Source organism: Taeniopygia guttata, chromosome 14 (assembly GCF_048771995.1).
Source record: "Taeniopygia guttata chromosome 14, bTaeGut7.mat, whole genome shotgun sequence".
Lineage (NCBI taxonomy): Eukaryota > Metazoa > Chordata > Aves > Passeriformes > Estrildidae > Taeniopygia > Taeniopygia guttata.
Window position 1 is genome coordinate 2,205,957 of NC_133039.1, and position 14,201 is coordinate 2,220,157.

The following is a 14,201-nucleotide window of genomic DNA, read 5'->3' on the forward strand; positions in this document are numbered from 1 at the left end:
GACTTAAAATGCACAGCAAAACCTTAGAATAATTTCACAGATCTCTTCCCCTGCAGAAATCTTTTACTTTCTTGACTAAAAGTCCTTTAAAAACCAAGTTAGCAGAATTGGCTGAACAAGGACAAATGAAAAGATGATGAGGTCTTGAATTTATTTAAAAATATGTTCTTTACACCTTGTACAGGCTACAGGTCTCCAGCCTGGGGCAGAGCATTACTTGGTAAAGTCAACCCTGTTTATGTTAGATTTGAGCTTGATCTATAAATAGGAATCCAAAATGGATCTTAGCATCCTCTGTTTGAGATGTTAACTGCATTCCAGGCTGTGACTGTATCTCACTGCTCAGGCATTAGCTCTGCATAATTAAATACATTTTAAAATGTTTGTTGGATGCTGACCAAAAGAATCAGGAAAAGTTCAGAGATCCTGTTGGGACTCTCTCTCTCCATCAGAAAACCATATGATGGTAGGATCTGGGCTGTGGTGGAGCAAGGCAGAGGAGCTGGACAGGCAGAGCAGTTGGAATTCCAAATCCCTTTGGGTCAAATCCCTCTGGGCAGCATTGTCAGTGCCAGACTGCCAGGACCCCTGTAGCATACAGCTTGAAAAGATGCCTGAGAGGTGACAGCTGGGACACCTTTTGTGTTGGGTGGGGTCTGTGGCTCAGGGAGGGGATCCAGGACTTGTCTTGGTGAGGTGACAAGGTGGGGAAGTCAGACGTGGCAGGTGGCCATGGCAGCAGGCTCAGGGATGTAAATGGAGCTGGGACTTTTGCAGCCTTGATCTAAAGTCTGTCAGGGAAAACAGAAGGAATCCCACCAATTTCACTAATCTTTGGTCAAGACTCTAATCCCAAACATTCAGGCAAAAAGATATCTCAGGGAATTTTTTGCAAAGCCTCCTGAAGTTAGGAAGATTTCTGATCACACCCTAGAGCCCTTACACTGGGTTAACAGGAAAGGTTAATGCTTCTTGCCATTTCCTTCTGCTTTGGAGGGAAAAGAGAGGCTTTGAATTGCCTGAAGATGAAAAGTAATGATGGCACTGGGATTTGTTTTTTAGCAGTGTGCCAGTACATCCAGGAGCTGTGTGAGACTTGATTTGAAGTGCCTGCTGTGAGCTAGCAGGTTTATAAAGCCTTTACAGAGCTGTTTGTGACCTATGGTGTTACAGTATATTAAAATACTTCAAAAAAATAAAAGGTGAATTTAGAGTGTGACTGGTGGTTCCTTTGGAGTCAGCAGAGCCTTGTGTTGCAAGGATTTTGTAAAAATCCCCAAACCTGCTGATCCCAGATGTGACAGATTGCAGTGGTGCAGCATCCTCTACTCCCTGGAAAATGGGATGTGCTGCTCCTGGGTGTTGTGCATTCTTCAGGAATGGGCCTGTGGGCAGCAGATAAAGGCACGGGGATGTTTCCAGGTGAGAAAATGATGTTTGTTTGGGACAAACAAGATGACAGGCCACAGTGGCTAGAGGGACATGTTTAACTGAGGCTGGGCAGGAAAGGGAGGAGCACAGCTCAGACAAGGAGAGTGTGCAGATGTGATGCTAGGTTAGGACAGGGGAAGTGATCTGACTTAGAGTGGATCATCTCCAGGTGAAATCTGCTCTTCTCTGGCATTGCCACTCCCAAAATTTGGGCATCCTGGACTGCTCCAAGGCTGCCTAGTTTGCAGGTAAAGCAAGGTTCTTGTCGAGCTCAAAGGAGCAGTCCAAGCTCAGGTGTTCCCCCTCTGCAGGGATTACAATGCCAGGCTCTGTCCATGGGTTTATATCCATGGATGTGGAGGGTGGCCTTGCCTCACCCCAGCCTGGCCAGCACATCTGTGCCACTGGAAGAGCAGACAAAGTGGGAAGAGCTGCACGTGGATAGCAGGAGGAGGCCAAGGTGGAGCTCTGGCATTGGGTTTTCCATTCTCCATGTGGTTTCCACCCTGCCCTGCCCTAAAGCACAATGGGACACAATTCCCACCCGTGCCCCCTCTGGTTTCAGAGTTCCAAAGCTTGCTCCCAGCAGCAGTGGGAGGCAGCAAAACTTGTCTTGGGGTGAGGCTACGGGTGCAACCAATGAAGGGAATACAATAAGATAGATCTAAAAAGTCGAGGGAGATGCTTTTGTCTTACTTCAGCTCAGTTCCTTCTGACAGGAAACCAGGCTTTTGTGTCTCATGGAAGAATTATTCTGAATTGTTAATCTTCTTCATACATTTCCCTGCTTGGTGATGACATCCTCGCTGTTGAGTTTGGCTGCTAACAAAATCATTATCTGTCGAGTGGCTTTAATTAGCTGAGAAACCAGTCCTCTTAGTATCTGAAGCTCTGTGCCTAGAGAAGGGTGTCTAAAACTTACTTTTTTTCCTTCTTTGCATTGCTCTGGTGGCAAGGGTGTTAGACTGGTGAGTCTTTAAGGTCCCTTCCAACCCAGACCATGCTGTGATTCTTTGAAATGCCAGGCCTGTGGTGGTGGGGTGTGAAATGCCCTGTGTGTGTCCCTGTGGCAGGGGGCAAGGGCAGCTCCAGCTGCCCACACTAACCAGGGCTGCTGCAGAGTGCACAGATGGCACCACAGGCAGGGCTTGGACTGGAAAGTTTCTGCTTCTCATTGTCCTCAGGCTCTGAGCTGGCCATGAAGAAGCCTTGTGCTCCTCCCACCCTCAGGTGCAGATCAACTGGCCCATCCTGCACAGGGGAGGGAGTTTAATCCAGGAAAGCCTTCTGCTTCTGCTTTACCTGGTCAGTGCAAATTGCTTAATGCCCTTTAGTTTCTAATTATTTATTTGTTCCTTTGGGATAAAGCGGAAAGGCAAGAAAAGGCTGGGATAAGCAAAACAGCAGGACAGGAGGGATTTTGCTCCAGGAGAAATGTAATTACACTGACTATATTTGCATAGCATTTTGTTATAAAAATATAGGTTACAAGTTCTGAAAGAGACCTGATGACCTATTAGTGATAAGGCACAGAGATGAGTAATTAAAAAGATGTGCAGCTAATGGCATTGATTAGAGAAAAAACATGTACAAGCTGTATAGGTGGAACAAGGGCAACTCTCAGCCAGAATTTACAGAGCAAGATAACTTGACATTTATGTAGTTCTCCAGTTGACATGGCTTTTGTCAGAGCTGCAAAGAAAGGGATTGATTATCTGATGATTCCTAGAAAGGATCTTTAAAAGACTGACTCATCCACACCGCCCTGCTGGCCTTCCCAACACAGAGGTGCATTTAGGAGTCAGGCTATAGGTAATTTCATTTATTAGGAAGCTTGTGATTGAGGCAGCAGAAAAGCAGCTGTTTTCTGAAGTATATGTTTCTCTTTTTAAGTGGCCTTATCATCAAGTAAAACGCATTTTTATGAATTCTTCTATATATTTTTTTTAAATCCTAATTTTTAAAAATACTGTAATCTGTCTGTTACTGTGACATTGTCCAAGTTTCTCAGAATGGTATGAATGAGTATCCAATTCCCATTAGCTCCCAGCTGGGAGATGAGCAAAGTCACTGTCCTTGTCACCTTCACTGTCCCCTAGTGCCCTCCAAGCCGGGCCAGGCTGCTCTGCACAGCTCTGCTCTCATGCACGAACCACCTCGGGATCCCTGGAAGGTGATGGCTGGGCTTGGCTACATATCCACTGTGCACAGAGGAGGGGAATTTACATATCTCTGCCGCTCAGGAACAGTTATTAAATCACAGCAGAGATCAGAGATTGCTGCAGTATCTGCTCATACTTTTAATTAAGGAGCTGTCTGCTGTGCACTGGGCTGTACATCCCAGCTGCAGCACCCCATCTCCTTTCCCAGGGTGAGTCCTTTGTTAAAAGGGACTCCAAAAGCACGGGGTGGGGAAAACAGGACTCCAATGGTCTGCTCCTCTCGGTAATGTTCATCTGGGGTGCTCATGGAGACCATGGTGGTCAGAAAAAGGCAAAAAAGTGTCAGGAAATACAATCCATGTTTAGCCCTGGTCAGCACTCAAAGCCTTTCCCTGTACTCTGCTGAATAATTCTGTTGCCCAGTTGGAATGACTCTGATCACTCTGATACCACAGTGCTGAACTGATACAGAGAAAAACAGATATGATTTGGTTTCAAGGAAACTGAGTGTCAGTAGATCCACATGTCTCATTTTAAAGCTGTTTTGTGTTTTTCCCCCACAGCAATGAAATCAGGAGGCACCCAGCTGAAGTTGATCATGACATTCCAGAACTATGGACAAGCACTGTTTAAACCAATGAAGTAAGTAAAAAAATTCTGTGATTTAAAGTGGAATTGTGGTGGAGTAAGCATTTTCTCAGCTGTTAAAAGTTTTCTGTAGGATCTCCCAAGGTTAATGTGTCTGGTCCCTGAGCCTTGCTGCTGAGCCTGGAGCTTCAGGGTCTGTAGATCCCTGGTCCTGCTAGATTGGTCTTTGGAAGAGATGCTGAGGAGGCTTCAGAGACATTACAGTCTTCTCAGGAATGTTACTCACTCTGATCTCTGTGAAATGTCCCATCATAAATACAGGGTGTTTTCAGCATTTCTATCTTATGTAAACTTACTGCACAGGTCTGAGCTTTATCTAGCGTCAGTGCTCCTCTGGAGCATGGCCAGACAAGAGAGATGATTCAGAACAGCTTTGGGAAGAGCTAAAGAGTATTTGTCTGATAAATTAGAATTTAATCAGTTGATTTATTGTTGTTTGTATTAAAGAGTTGTATTAGTAATTTCACTGGGTCTATGCTGAGTCTGTAAAAATGAGTTTATCCAAGAGTGGTACTGCAAGGTGATGACTCTGGAGAGAAAGGGAAGGACTAAGGTTATGCAGCCTTGATTTGTGCCTGCCTGGATCCCACTGAGATGAGAGAAGTTATTCAGATACAAAACAGACTTCTGAATCCTGATGTGTATGTTTGTCTTGTAAGAAGGAAAATGACTCTGTGCTCATTGTAGAGGGTTCGTAAAGACACTCAGGGCTGCAAAATGTTTAATAGAGCTATTCAGTATCGTGTCAAGGGTACCACTGGAATCATAAATTAATTTCCTTATTTTGTTCCCACTGTAGAGAAGTTCAGTTTATCTTCTCTAAGATGACCCATAGAAGACTAAGGTAGTGAGAATGGGAGGTTTGGAATGTGTTGCCACTGTGTTAGAGCTGTAGTGGGGAGCACAGCTCAAAGGGAACTGCTGGTTGGAGACTGAGAGATTCCCTGTTCCATGACAGATTTTGCTGTAGATTAACTTCAGACAAGTACAGATTTGACTTGCTTTTATTTGACTGCCAGAAGGGTCAAAAAATTGGTCTGACCTTCGTTCAACTGAAGTTTAAGCAGGAACTCTCCCTATGTGCCTCTATCGTGGGAATCACAAGAGAATCCTATGAACTTCCAGAGAGCACAAGGCATTTCTGCAAAGGCCAAATGCCTCTGTGTCATCTCCCAAACTGCACACAAATCTCTCCACATTTCTAGTGGATTTCTGGCTGCCTGGGAGAGGCTGGAGGAAGCACAGATAATACTGGCAACTCAGAGGGAAGGTGGTACCAGAGAGCATCTGCTCCAGCACCTGCCCTTCCTCTCCCTGTGCCCTCCCTGAGGGTTTAGATCACCAGTGCATGAGCCCATCCCCTGTATCTGCAGGTTTCATGCATACAGGCACAATTCCTAATCATGTCTTGTCCCACGTGCAAAATCAAGAGCCAGGGGATTCAGGCTGCTTTGAGTATTTGGCAGGGTCGTGGTTGCACTGCTGGCTTTTCACACCGTGGGTGATGTGCTCCTTCTGCATCTCCTCAGATGCAGATAATCTCAGCCTTTATCATTGCTATGACATTGTAATTCTGGCACTGCTAATGAGGTCAAATCAAAATACTGTACCATGCACAGCCTCAGCAAGGTGATGGATGACAAAAGAGGTGTAGCCACGTTTCTGTGTAGAAGCAATTACTACCACCCACTAGAACAATAACAGAAAATGACGATATCTTAATCATTCCCTTGCCTTGATTTGAGGGGCAGCAACCCCCTCTTTTCTCACTGCTCTTTGCACTGCATAAACCCCTGGAAGAAGCATTCAGCAGCTGCTTTTCCAGGCAGCACCTTCCAGGAGCAGCACTGCTGCAATTGTGCTGACTGTGCCTGAAGACATTACTGATTTGGAATAAGGGTGTTTGCAAACATTTGTCTTCACTCTGATAACAGGGAACAAGGAGCCAGATGCTCAGCTAGCATAAATCCTCCTAGCTCCTTTGGCATCTGGTCCCACTGGCCTCTTTCTCCACCTTATGGACTGTGGTTGATGAAGTTCTTGGAGAGGTTTGCAGCATCATTACTTTATACAGAAATAAGCAGACTAGAATGAAATTTAAAATAATAAAATAAAAAAAAAAACAGGCTTTAAATCTATGAGACTTATGCTTATAGGATCTTTTTAAGGCCCTTGACAGCTTCCAAGATGTTTATTGTGCTTCCCCTTTTCCATGGGGTACCCTTTTTATCCAGGTCTCACAAAGCTGGATGATCCTTAGCAGGACAGGAGGCTGTAGGTAGCTCAGAGACATTTCTGCTCATCAGGGCTGGCAGACAGTTTTTTTCCAAGTAGTTTAGAGCCATAAAATATAATCCTGGTGACTATTTCTGAGATGAGCTCATTGAAGGAAGCTGTTGGTGGGTACTCACGTTGCCTCCACCTAGTGCATCCTACATGTTTCACTTGTTTCTGTGTTACCAGCCCCGTGGCTTTTCAAGGCAGCAGAAATTTCACCTTTTTTTTTTTCCTCATGACTTGATAAGCCTATTCAGACAAGCAACCTCCTTCATGAGCCCCAGGTAACACAACTGTTACATAGGGCTGAGTGTAGGATTTCAAGCCTGATCCCAAGGAATATTGATAACCCAGAGTTTCCCATCCTGTCTGAGATCCCAGATACTGAAAGCTGCATGGTGTGAGGTACATGGAGGGTATTCTGTAGACATGAGGCCAGTCCCAGGCTCTGCTTGGATTTGATTCACTGGAATTGCCTGGAAAGCTGGGTTTTTTTGCCACACAAAGTTGTATTCAGTGTCTTCCTAACTGAATTAATACCTGTTTGAGTGGGATTGCAGCAGATAGCAGAGACCATGCCAGCCCTTCCCTGGCACAGCTGGGCATCTGCTCATGGGAGGGGAGCTCTCCAGACCTTTGGCTGTGACTTCTACAGAGCAGCCACAGCAAAATGTGCTCCCTGGAAAACTGCTGAACACACTGCAGAACTCTGACTGCCCCTGCCCTTTCCCAGCCTCCCAGTTCCACACTGAATTTATCCAGGGAGCAAGCCAGCTCCGGAAAAGCCCAGGCAGAATTTGGAAATGGAGAAATGAGAATCAGCCTTTGGCATTTTTTGTGCTCTGTGTTTGACATTAACTGACAGCTCTTCATCTGGTCACTGATTCAGGCTAGTGGGGCAAATGAGAGAAGTGTAGCAGTCAGGGAAATGTGATAGCAGTAAATAAAGCCTGATCAGCTGCAATTATTTGATTTATCCATGGCTCTTCATCTTCATTTCTGAAATAATTGCCCATAAAGTATTGCAGAAGAAGCCAAATCTATTTATAAATCCTATGGCCCAGTAATAATAATTCCAAATGCATGATAGAAAAAGCATGTATTTGCTAAAACTCCAGGGAAGATTTAATGTATTTGCAATGTATTTTACAGTTAATGTGTACTTTTATTTAGCTCATAACAGTTCAATCATACAAAATTATTACCATATGGGACAGCAAAAAAATAGCAACCTCCCCTCCTCCCTTGATTAATGTATCTAACTGTACTAGTACTGTACATGCTACATAATAAAATTTATTTATACGATTGCTGATATCTGCAGTTGCAGCTTTCTGTGTGACTTATCAGGTAGGGATGGGTAGAGCCATAAATGTCAAAAGAGTTTTGGCTCACTTGTCCAAAAGGAGCATTTGTAGCTTTGTAGTTTTATTTGGTTCCCCTTTGTTTCTGCTGGCTCGTGGACTTAAATAGCTGGCTCAGCCACAAAACCAACACGCTATTTTTTTCCTCCCAAGGCTTTATTCTTGAAGAGGGAAATTCTGCTCCAGCAGAGCCAGCATTAGGATTCCTGTTGCACACACTGGTGCCAGGATTTTGAGAGAGGTTTTTACAGTTCCTTATGGAAAAGCCAAATAGGATCAGATAGAAAATTATACCTTGTTATTGGAGTTGTGAGAAAAGTGTCCTGTGGTCTGTGTTTAGGAACGACATCTCTCATTCCCATTTTTATAGACTGCATTGTACAGATGTGTGCAAGGGGTATTCATTATAAAATCTTTGAGGCTTATTTGCTCCATTCAAAGAAATACTACTGTATCTAGTGAACTCAGTTTTGACTGAACACATAAAAGCCAGTTCTGCTCCAACTTTAGATTTTACTTGGTATTTTTAACATCTTCTTTCTTTTCTTCTGATTTTACAAGTCACAGTACAGGATTAGAAAGAACCACATGACTGTTTCTTCCAGCAGATGAAGTTTGCAGTTAAAGTCTTTAATAAAGTACAGCCAATTAGTCTCAGGGGGATAGCAGGCCAGAAGAGGATTTTGGGGTTGTGAAATCCAGTCCCCTTGAATCATGAGCATTCATTAACTGATCAAACACTGCTGACTGTGTTATTTGTAACTCTGACTCTCGCTGTCCTGAAACTTGCTGCTGTGGAAATAATGCTGCCCGTGGGAGCATCTCCATCTTCCTTCAGAGCCCTGACCCATCCCAGTGCCAGCCACAAAACTGGCTGGTAGTCACAGTCTGGGGCAAACTGCTTCTCTGCTGGAACAAGCACACCCACCTTTCAGTTCTGTGATGTTCCTGGAGCTATCTCGTGGCTCAAAGACACAGCAGCTGTTAACTGGGCTGAGATCAAGCAGCCAAGGTCATAGAAAAGCTAATTCTGTCCCTCAGAGATGTGGTGTGACACCTGGGCTTGTGGTTTAGTGGTCAACACCATGTGCTGGGTCTTGAGTTAGGAGTTGGGCTTGGCAGTGCTGTGTTAGAGGTTGGACTCGGTGATCCTAGGGGTCTTTCCCAATTTAAATGAGTATATGATTCTGTGATTTTTGTTTCAATGGGCAAAGCACAGCTTTTCACTGACTTTTAGATGTCATAGTGACAAAGGATTAGCAACATTCTTCAAATTTCTCTTTGATTTGCTTTTGGGACTGTTCAACAAATAATGCATCCATTGGTAGGGATATTAAATAGTCCAAACAACGCCCTAATACAAACAACTGTTAATGGCTTTCATTTCCCACAGGCCTATTCCCTTTCTGAAGCTGTGGCTGTTGTACCTGGGAAGTGCAGCCTCCAGGCTTGATTATCAAATCAATTAGGGTGGTGGCACTGGTGGCACTGCTTCCAAGCCAGAGGAGTTGAAATGAACTCCAGGATGGAGGTTGCTGAAAGATTGCTTTCCTTATTCCATTGCATCTCATGCTGTTTTGAGGAAATACGTTTTGCCAACCTGTTACACATGAGCTGGCAGGCATCCAGTATAAACATACTGTTATAAGTCAACATAGCAATTAAATCAAATTGCAATGTTTTCGCTGAGCAGCTAGAGAAGTGAGATGTGCATCCAGTAGCTGCTCTGCTAGGAGCCTTGCAGGATTAGCACTTTGGCACTCTGGAATGTGCTGTGTGAAACCCAGCTGATGGTCACTGGTCAAAGTACAACCCAGCCACTGAGGTTTGTCCCTGGGCTAAGCAGTGTTACTCTGCCAGTCACTGCTTCTGTGCAAGGTGGGTTACTGGAGAGCTAAAGTTGAATAAACTGGTTGGAGAGGTTGAAACTGGCAATCCCAGCTTTCAGTTAATGTAGGAGTATTTTAAAACTGCAAGGAATGCTCTCGTTATATCACAAAGAGGAAGTGCTTTCATTGCTGCTGCAAGGAATAATCAGTAATCAGATATTCTATGGACCTCATCTATGAGATCTGGGGCTTTTTAAGGGCATTCAAACCCTTGCCAGCCAAATCCCTGCTGAAATGTTTACCTGAATGAGACTGATAGGCACATTTGATTGTACTTATATCAGGAATAAATCTGGAGTTAACTGGATGAATTATATCCTTTGATATTAAAAGTGCATGAGATCTGAATGTGGTCCTAAATAAGGACAGTGGAGGATGCTGTGTAGTATTTTAGCTCTTTAACTTTTGGTATATTATGCATGAACTGTTTTTCTCTTCTATAACTAATCCTGTTCATCAGCTCAGACTTCTTCAGTATTTCAGTGCCAATTGTGTTTCAGGACTCAGCAGTGCCTCTGGTCCAAATCTCATTTATGCAGATTGGAAAATTTGTGGTGACTTCAAGGGGAGCTGGATCAGGATTGAGGCTGACTGATGGCCCTGGACAGCAGTGAAATCCAATCTCTGTCCACCACTGTGCTCTGCATTTCCTCTTGCCACAGCTCAGCAACTGCTGGTTGGAATATTGATCAATCCCATCCAGCTCAGGAGCAATTTGTTCTCGAATTCTGCAAACATGGTCACGGAATGACCCCAGAGTCAATGTCTGCAAGCCCAGGTAGCTCAAAGGTTGTCTGTTCAGATTAGGGTCTGCAGGGATCTGTGACAGCAGATTTCACCGTGCCAGCAGCCAGGAAAGGAAGATAAACCTCCTTCCCTCTCTGGCAGCAGCTCTGGTGTGCTGTCCCAAGCTGAGCTGCCCTGGATTATCCCCCCTGGAGCAGGGTAGGATCTGCTCAAAGCCAGGACTGGATAATGTGGGACCCAGTGGTGGGAGGGACCAGACTTTCTTCCAACAAACCAGGGCTGTTTTGCTGGATATCACCATCTCCGTGGGGTTCAGCTCCATCCCACCTCCCAGCACTGGCGAGCTGCCATCCACCACTGCTGGTGAATTATCCCCAAAATCCTTCTCTCCTGACTTCCCCATGGCATCTTCAGCTCCTGACAGAGAAGACTTTGCTCTGCAGCTCACAGAAATGCCAACACCACAGCCTCTGTCTGGGGCTTTTTGCACAGCTTTCCAGCCTTGCATTTTTCCTCAGCTCATTTGTTGGGCTGTTTTTGGCAGATGAAAACAGGATGCTCAATGTCTATTTTTATTCTTGTCTTACACCAACAGAAATGGGCACAGGTACTGCCTGTACCTGCCCCTTAACACTGTTTGAAGGGAGACCTGAGTCTGCAGTCACATTTTACGGTACAGAATTGTCCCTGCTTGATTAGCTGCCTTCTAGGTACTCAAAGAATCTTGCTAATTAGTCTTTGGGTACAAAGACATGCTGGTGTTTATTTTTTTTTTCTTTAAAAGCCAGTTATTGCAGCATCTTTTCTTTTCTTTTTTTTTTTTTTTTTACATTACCACAGTATATTAGGAAAGAACCATCTTCAGTGTCTGATTTTAATCAAGCCACTTCTTCACTTTAATTTTCTGCATACCAAGAAGCACAGTCCTGTGGCTTTGTCTTTTAATCAGAGAGGCACTTTAGCTCCTCAGCTCCTTACTTCACACAGTTTGCAATGTATCAACGGTGCAGAAAAGCAGAGAGCTGGCATGAAATGCATAGTCTGTAATTTACTGCTGAGTAGCAGGGCTTGGCACACAGGGGACTGGTGGAGCACTGAGGTAAGATGTCCTAGTAAATCTAAGCAAAAAAAAAAGAAAGTGTCCACAATATTTTCAGTGGGATATGCAGATACTGCTACCCTGAAACATTCCATGGGAATTTGTCTCTGTTTCTCTACAATTTATAATCCTTAAACTAGTCTCCAGAGGCTGAAATTCAGGGAGGAGAAAATGATTTGTGCCAGACTTGTGGTGTAAACCACAGGCTGAGGCTGTTTTCTCTCTGGAGTGACACACACGGCTTTGTCCTGAGGATGAGTTGCACCATCCTCACCTCGCCCTTTGGGAGGAGTTATTTTTGGATGTTTTATGGAGCTAAATTGCTCTTTCTCTGCCCCTGGTCTTTATCTCACGCAGAGACAGCTCTGGGGATCACCAGCTTTGGAGGAGGCAATTGGGGATTTGGCCACTTGTGCCAAGATTTGTTTGATGTTTGTCAGCTCATTTAAGCCCTCAACATTTCTGCAGGTTTGAGTTAGGGCTGCTGGCCTTCCAAAGGGGCAGGAGATAAGCAGCAGTGAAATGGACCTGATGAAACAGCAAGTTGAGGACCCGTGTCCAGCTTCTCCAGACCAGTTCAGGCAGCACAGTTCCATGGGCAGTGACAATGCAAAAATGGTGTGGCATTTAGGACAGACCCACAGCCTGGCTTGCAGGCTGAGACAGGAAGGGTTTGGCAAAGCTTGGGAGAGAGGGCACAGCACAAATTCAAATTATGCCCTTGGCATGGTGCTGTGGGTCAATCACTGCTGTAAATCAACAAAAAAAGTGTTTCAAACAGCCATAATAACTGGTAATAACACAGATTTAGGGCACGCTGAAAGTTCCTGAGTTTTTTTTTTTTCCTTTTCAGTGCCTAGTTCAATAGTCTTAGTACTTTTCTTCTTAATTTATAATTTTTCACCCTGCTGTAGTGTTCTGCATATGGGTAAATAAAAGTGAGAAAGCCTGAAAGACTCATTTGCATGTGAAGAAGTAGCAGAAACACTGAGTAAGTAGCATCTACAAACGTGTGGGAGCTGGAGAGTAGCAGGGGGACAGCAAAACTGTTGTAAATAGAAGCAGCTTAAAGTGCAGGATTATGTGCTATGGATAATAAAACACCCCAAGCCAGCACATGAGCCAGATACTGTTCTCAGCAGCAGCATCCAAGTGATCCTGTTAGCACTTCAAGGCCCTTTTTCAAACCTTGCTAATTGGTAGTCCAAATTCTTCGTGCCAGGGTGTTCACCTGGCCAGAGGACACGTATGGCTGGCCATGGAGACCTGTAATAGCAGAAATACTGCACACAGGCCTCAGCTATACACAGGCTGTATATGGATTTCAAACTGCTTTAATTAGCTGGCAGCGAGCAGCAAAAGAAATGGAGGTGTTAAATAAATCTGTAGGTTTAATGGGAAATCTGGCAATAATTGGTGTAATTTTCTTTGGTTTCCAGTATGACTGACTTGTATTTAGTTTGAGTCTATCTCATGATACACTAAAAGGGAATTTTGACCTAGTATATTTGTGTTTTCCTGTATTCTGTGCCTGTTTGAATCACCACTCTTAAGATAACCCAGCCAAAATTTTCAAACAAACCTCTTTTGCATCTGATTCTTTAGGGGGTTTATTAGGCAGAAAATCTGCTTCTCAGGGCATAAAACCCAGAGATTTTTCAGCCTTTCATGTTGCAAACCCAGGTTTTGTGTCAGGGCCCAGCCAGGAGGAGGGAGAGCAGTGCTGTAGTTCTGAGCCAGCTCTGCCTTCTGGGCTGACAATGGTGAACAGCTGACAACAAAATCCTGGTTTTCTCCGTAGGATTGAAATGTGGGGCTAGGGGCTGTTGGCAGTAGAAGGATGGGGTGCAGCAAGAAGTGTTTGTGCCAGCCCTGGAAAAACTGGGGACAGCAGCCGTCCCTTCAGCTTGACCCAGTGCCACCAGGAGGGCTGAGTCTGCTTTTCCCATTGCCTAATTTTCCTATTCCCAGAGCCAGCTCCAATTTTTTTGCAGCCTCTCAGGTAGTGGAGCTGAATAACTGGGATTTTAGCCCAAACCTTGCTCTTTTATGCTCTGCTGGCCTACTTGTCACAGCCCGTGGGGAGCCATGGGGGTTTCTGCTCTGTTTGTGCTTCCCTTCCAAGAGTCAGGCTTTTGTGCCCAGTGCTATCATGGTGCCTTGAAGTTATCTTGGCCTACTCTGGGTATTTTGGGACAGAAGCTGGTTTTTCTGTGCTCCAGTAGCACCCAGGGTGCTGATGCTTGGCCCGGAGCGTGGCAAAGCTTTCCTGGGGCAGCGTGGAGGGCAGTGCCAGGGCACTGCCAGCACAGCCAGGCCCTTCTCTGTTAGCAGTCAGGGACAGGAGATGGATTCTGCAGCATTTCCAGGCCACCTATTCAAGTCCAGGTTCTTTTGGCACCCGTGAAATTGTCTGACAACTTGTGAGTGGGCAGCGTGCCACGCGAGCAGATGGGCTGGCTGTCCTGGCAGCCAAGAGCCTGGGATGCTCAGCTGGCAGAGGAGAATGGCAGCTGAGCTCCACGCTGCTCCTGCCCAAATGCCTGTCCCTCCTGAAGTTACCCTGGGAGAGCAGGCACAGGGG

At 45.0% G+C, this 14,201-nt stretch overlaps 1 protein-coding gene across 1 annotated transcript in view; it reads left to right on the forward strand.

The window, feature by feature from the left end:
* FAM20C (FAM20C golgi associated secretory pathway kinase) overlaps nt 1–14,201 on the forward strand; it is a 57,597-nt gene that overhangs the window by 7,959 nt on the left and 35,437 nt on the right. Inside the window, exon 3 of the mRNA XM_030284595.4 lies at nt 4,157–4,235. Within this exon, the coding sequence (XP_030140455.2) occupies nt 4,157–4,235 (79 nt within the window). The remainder of the gene's footprint in view (nt 1–4,156; nt 4,236–14,201) is intronic.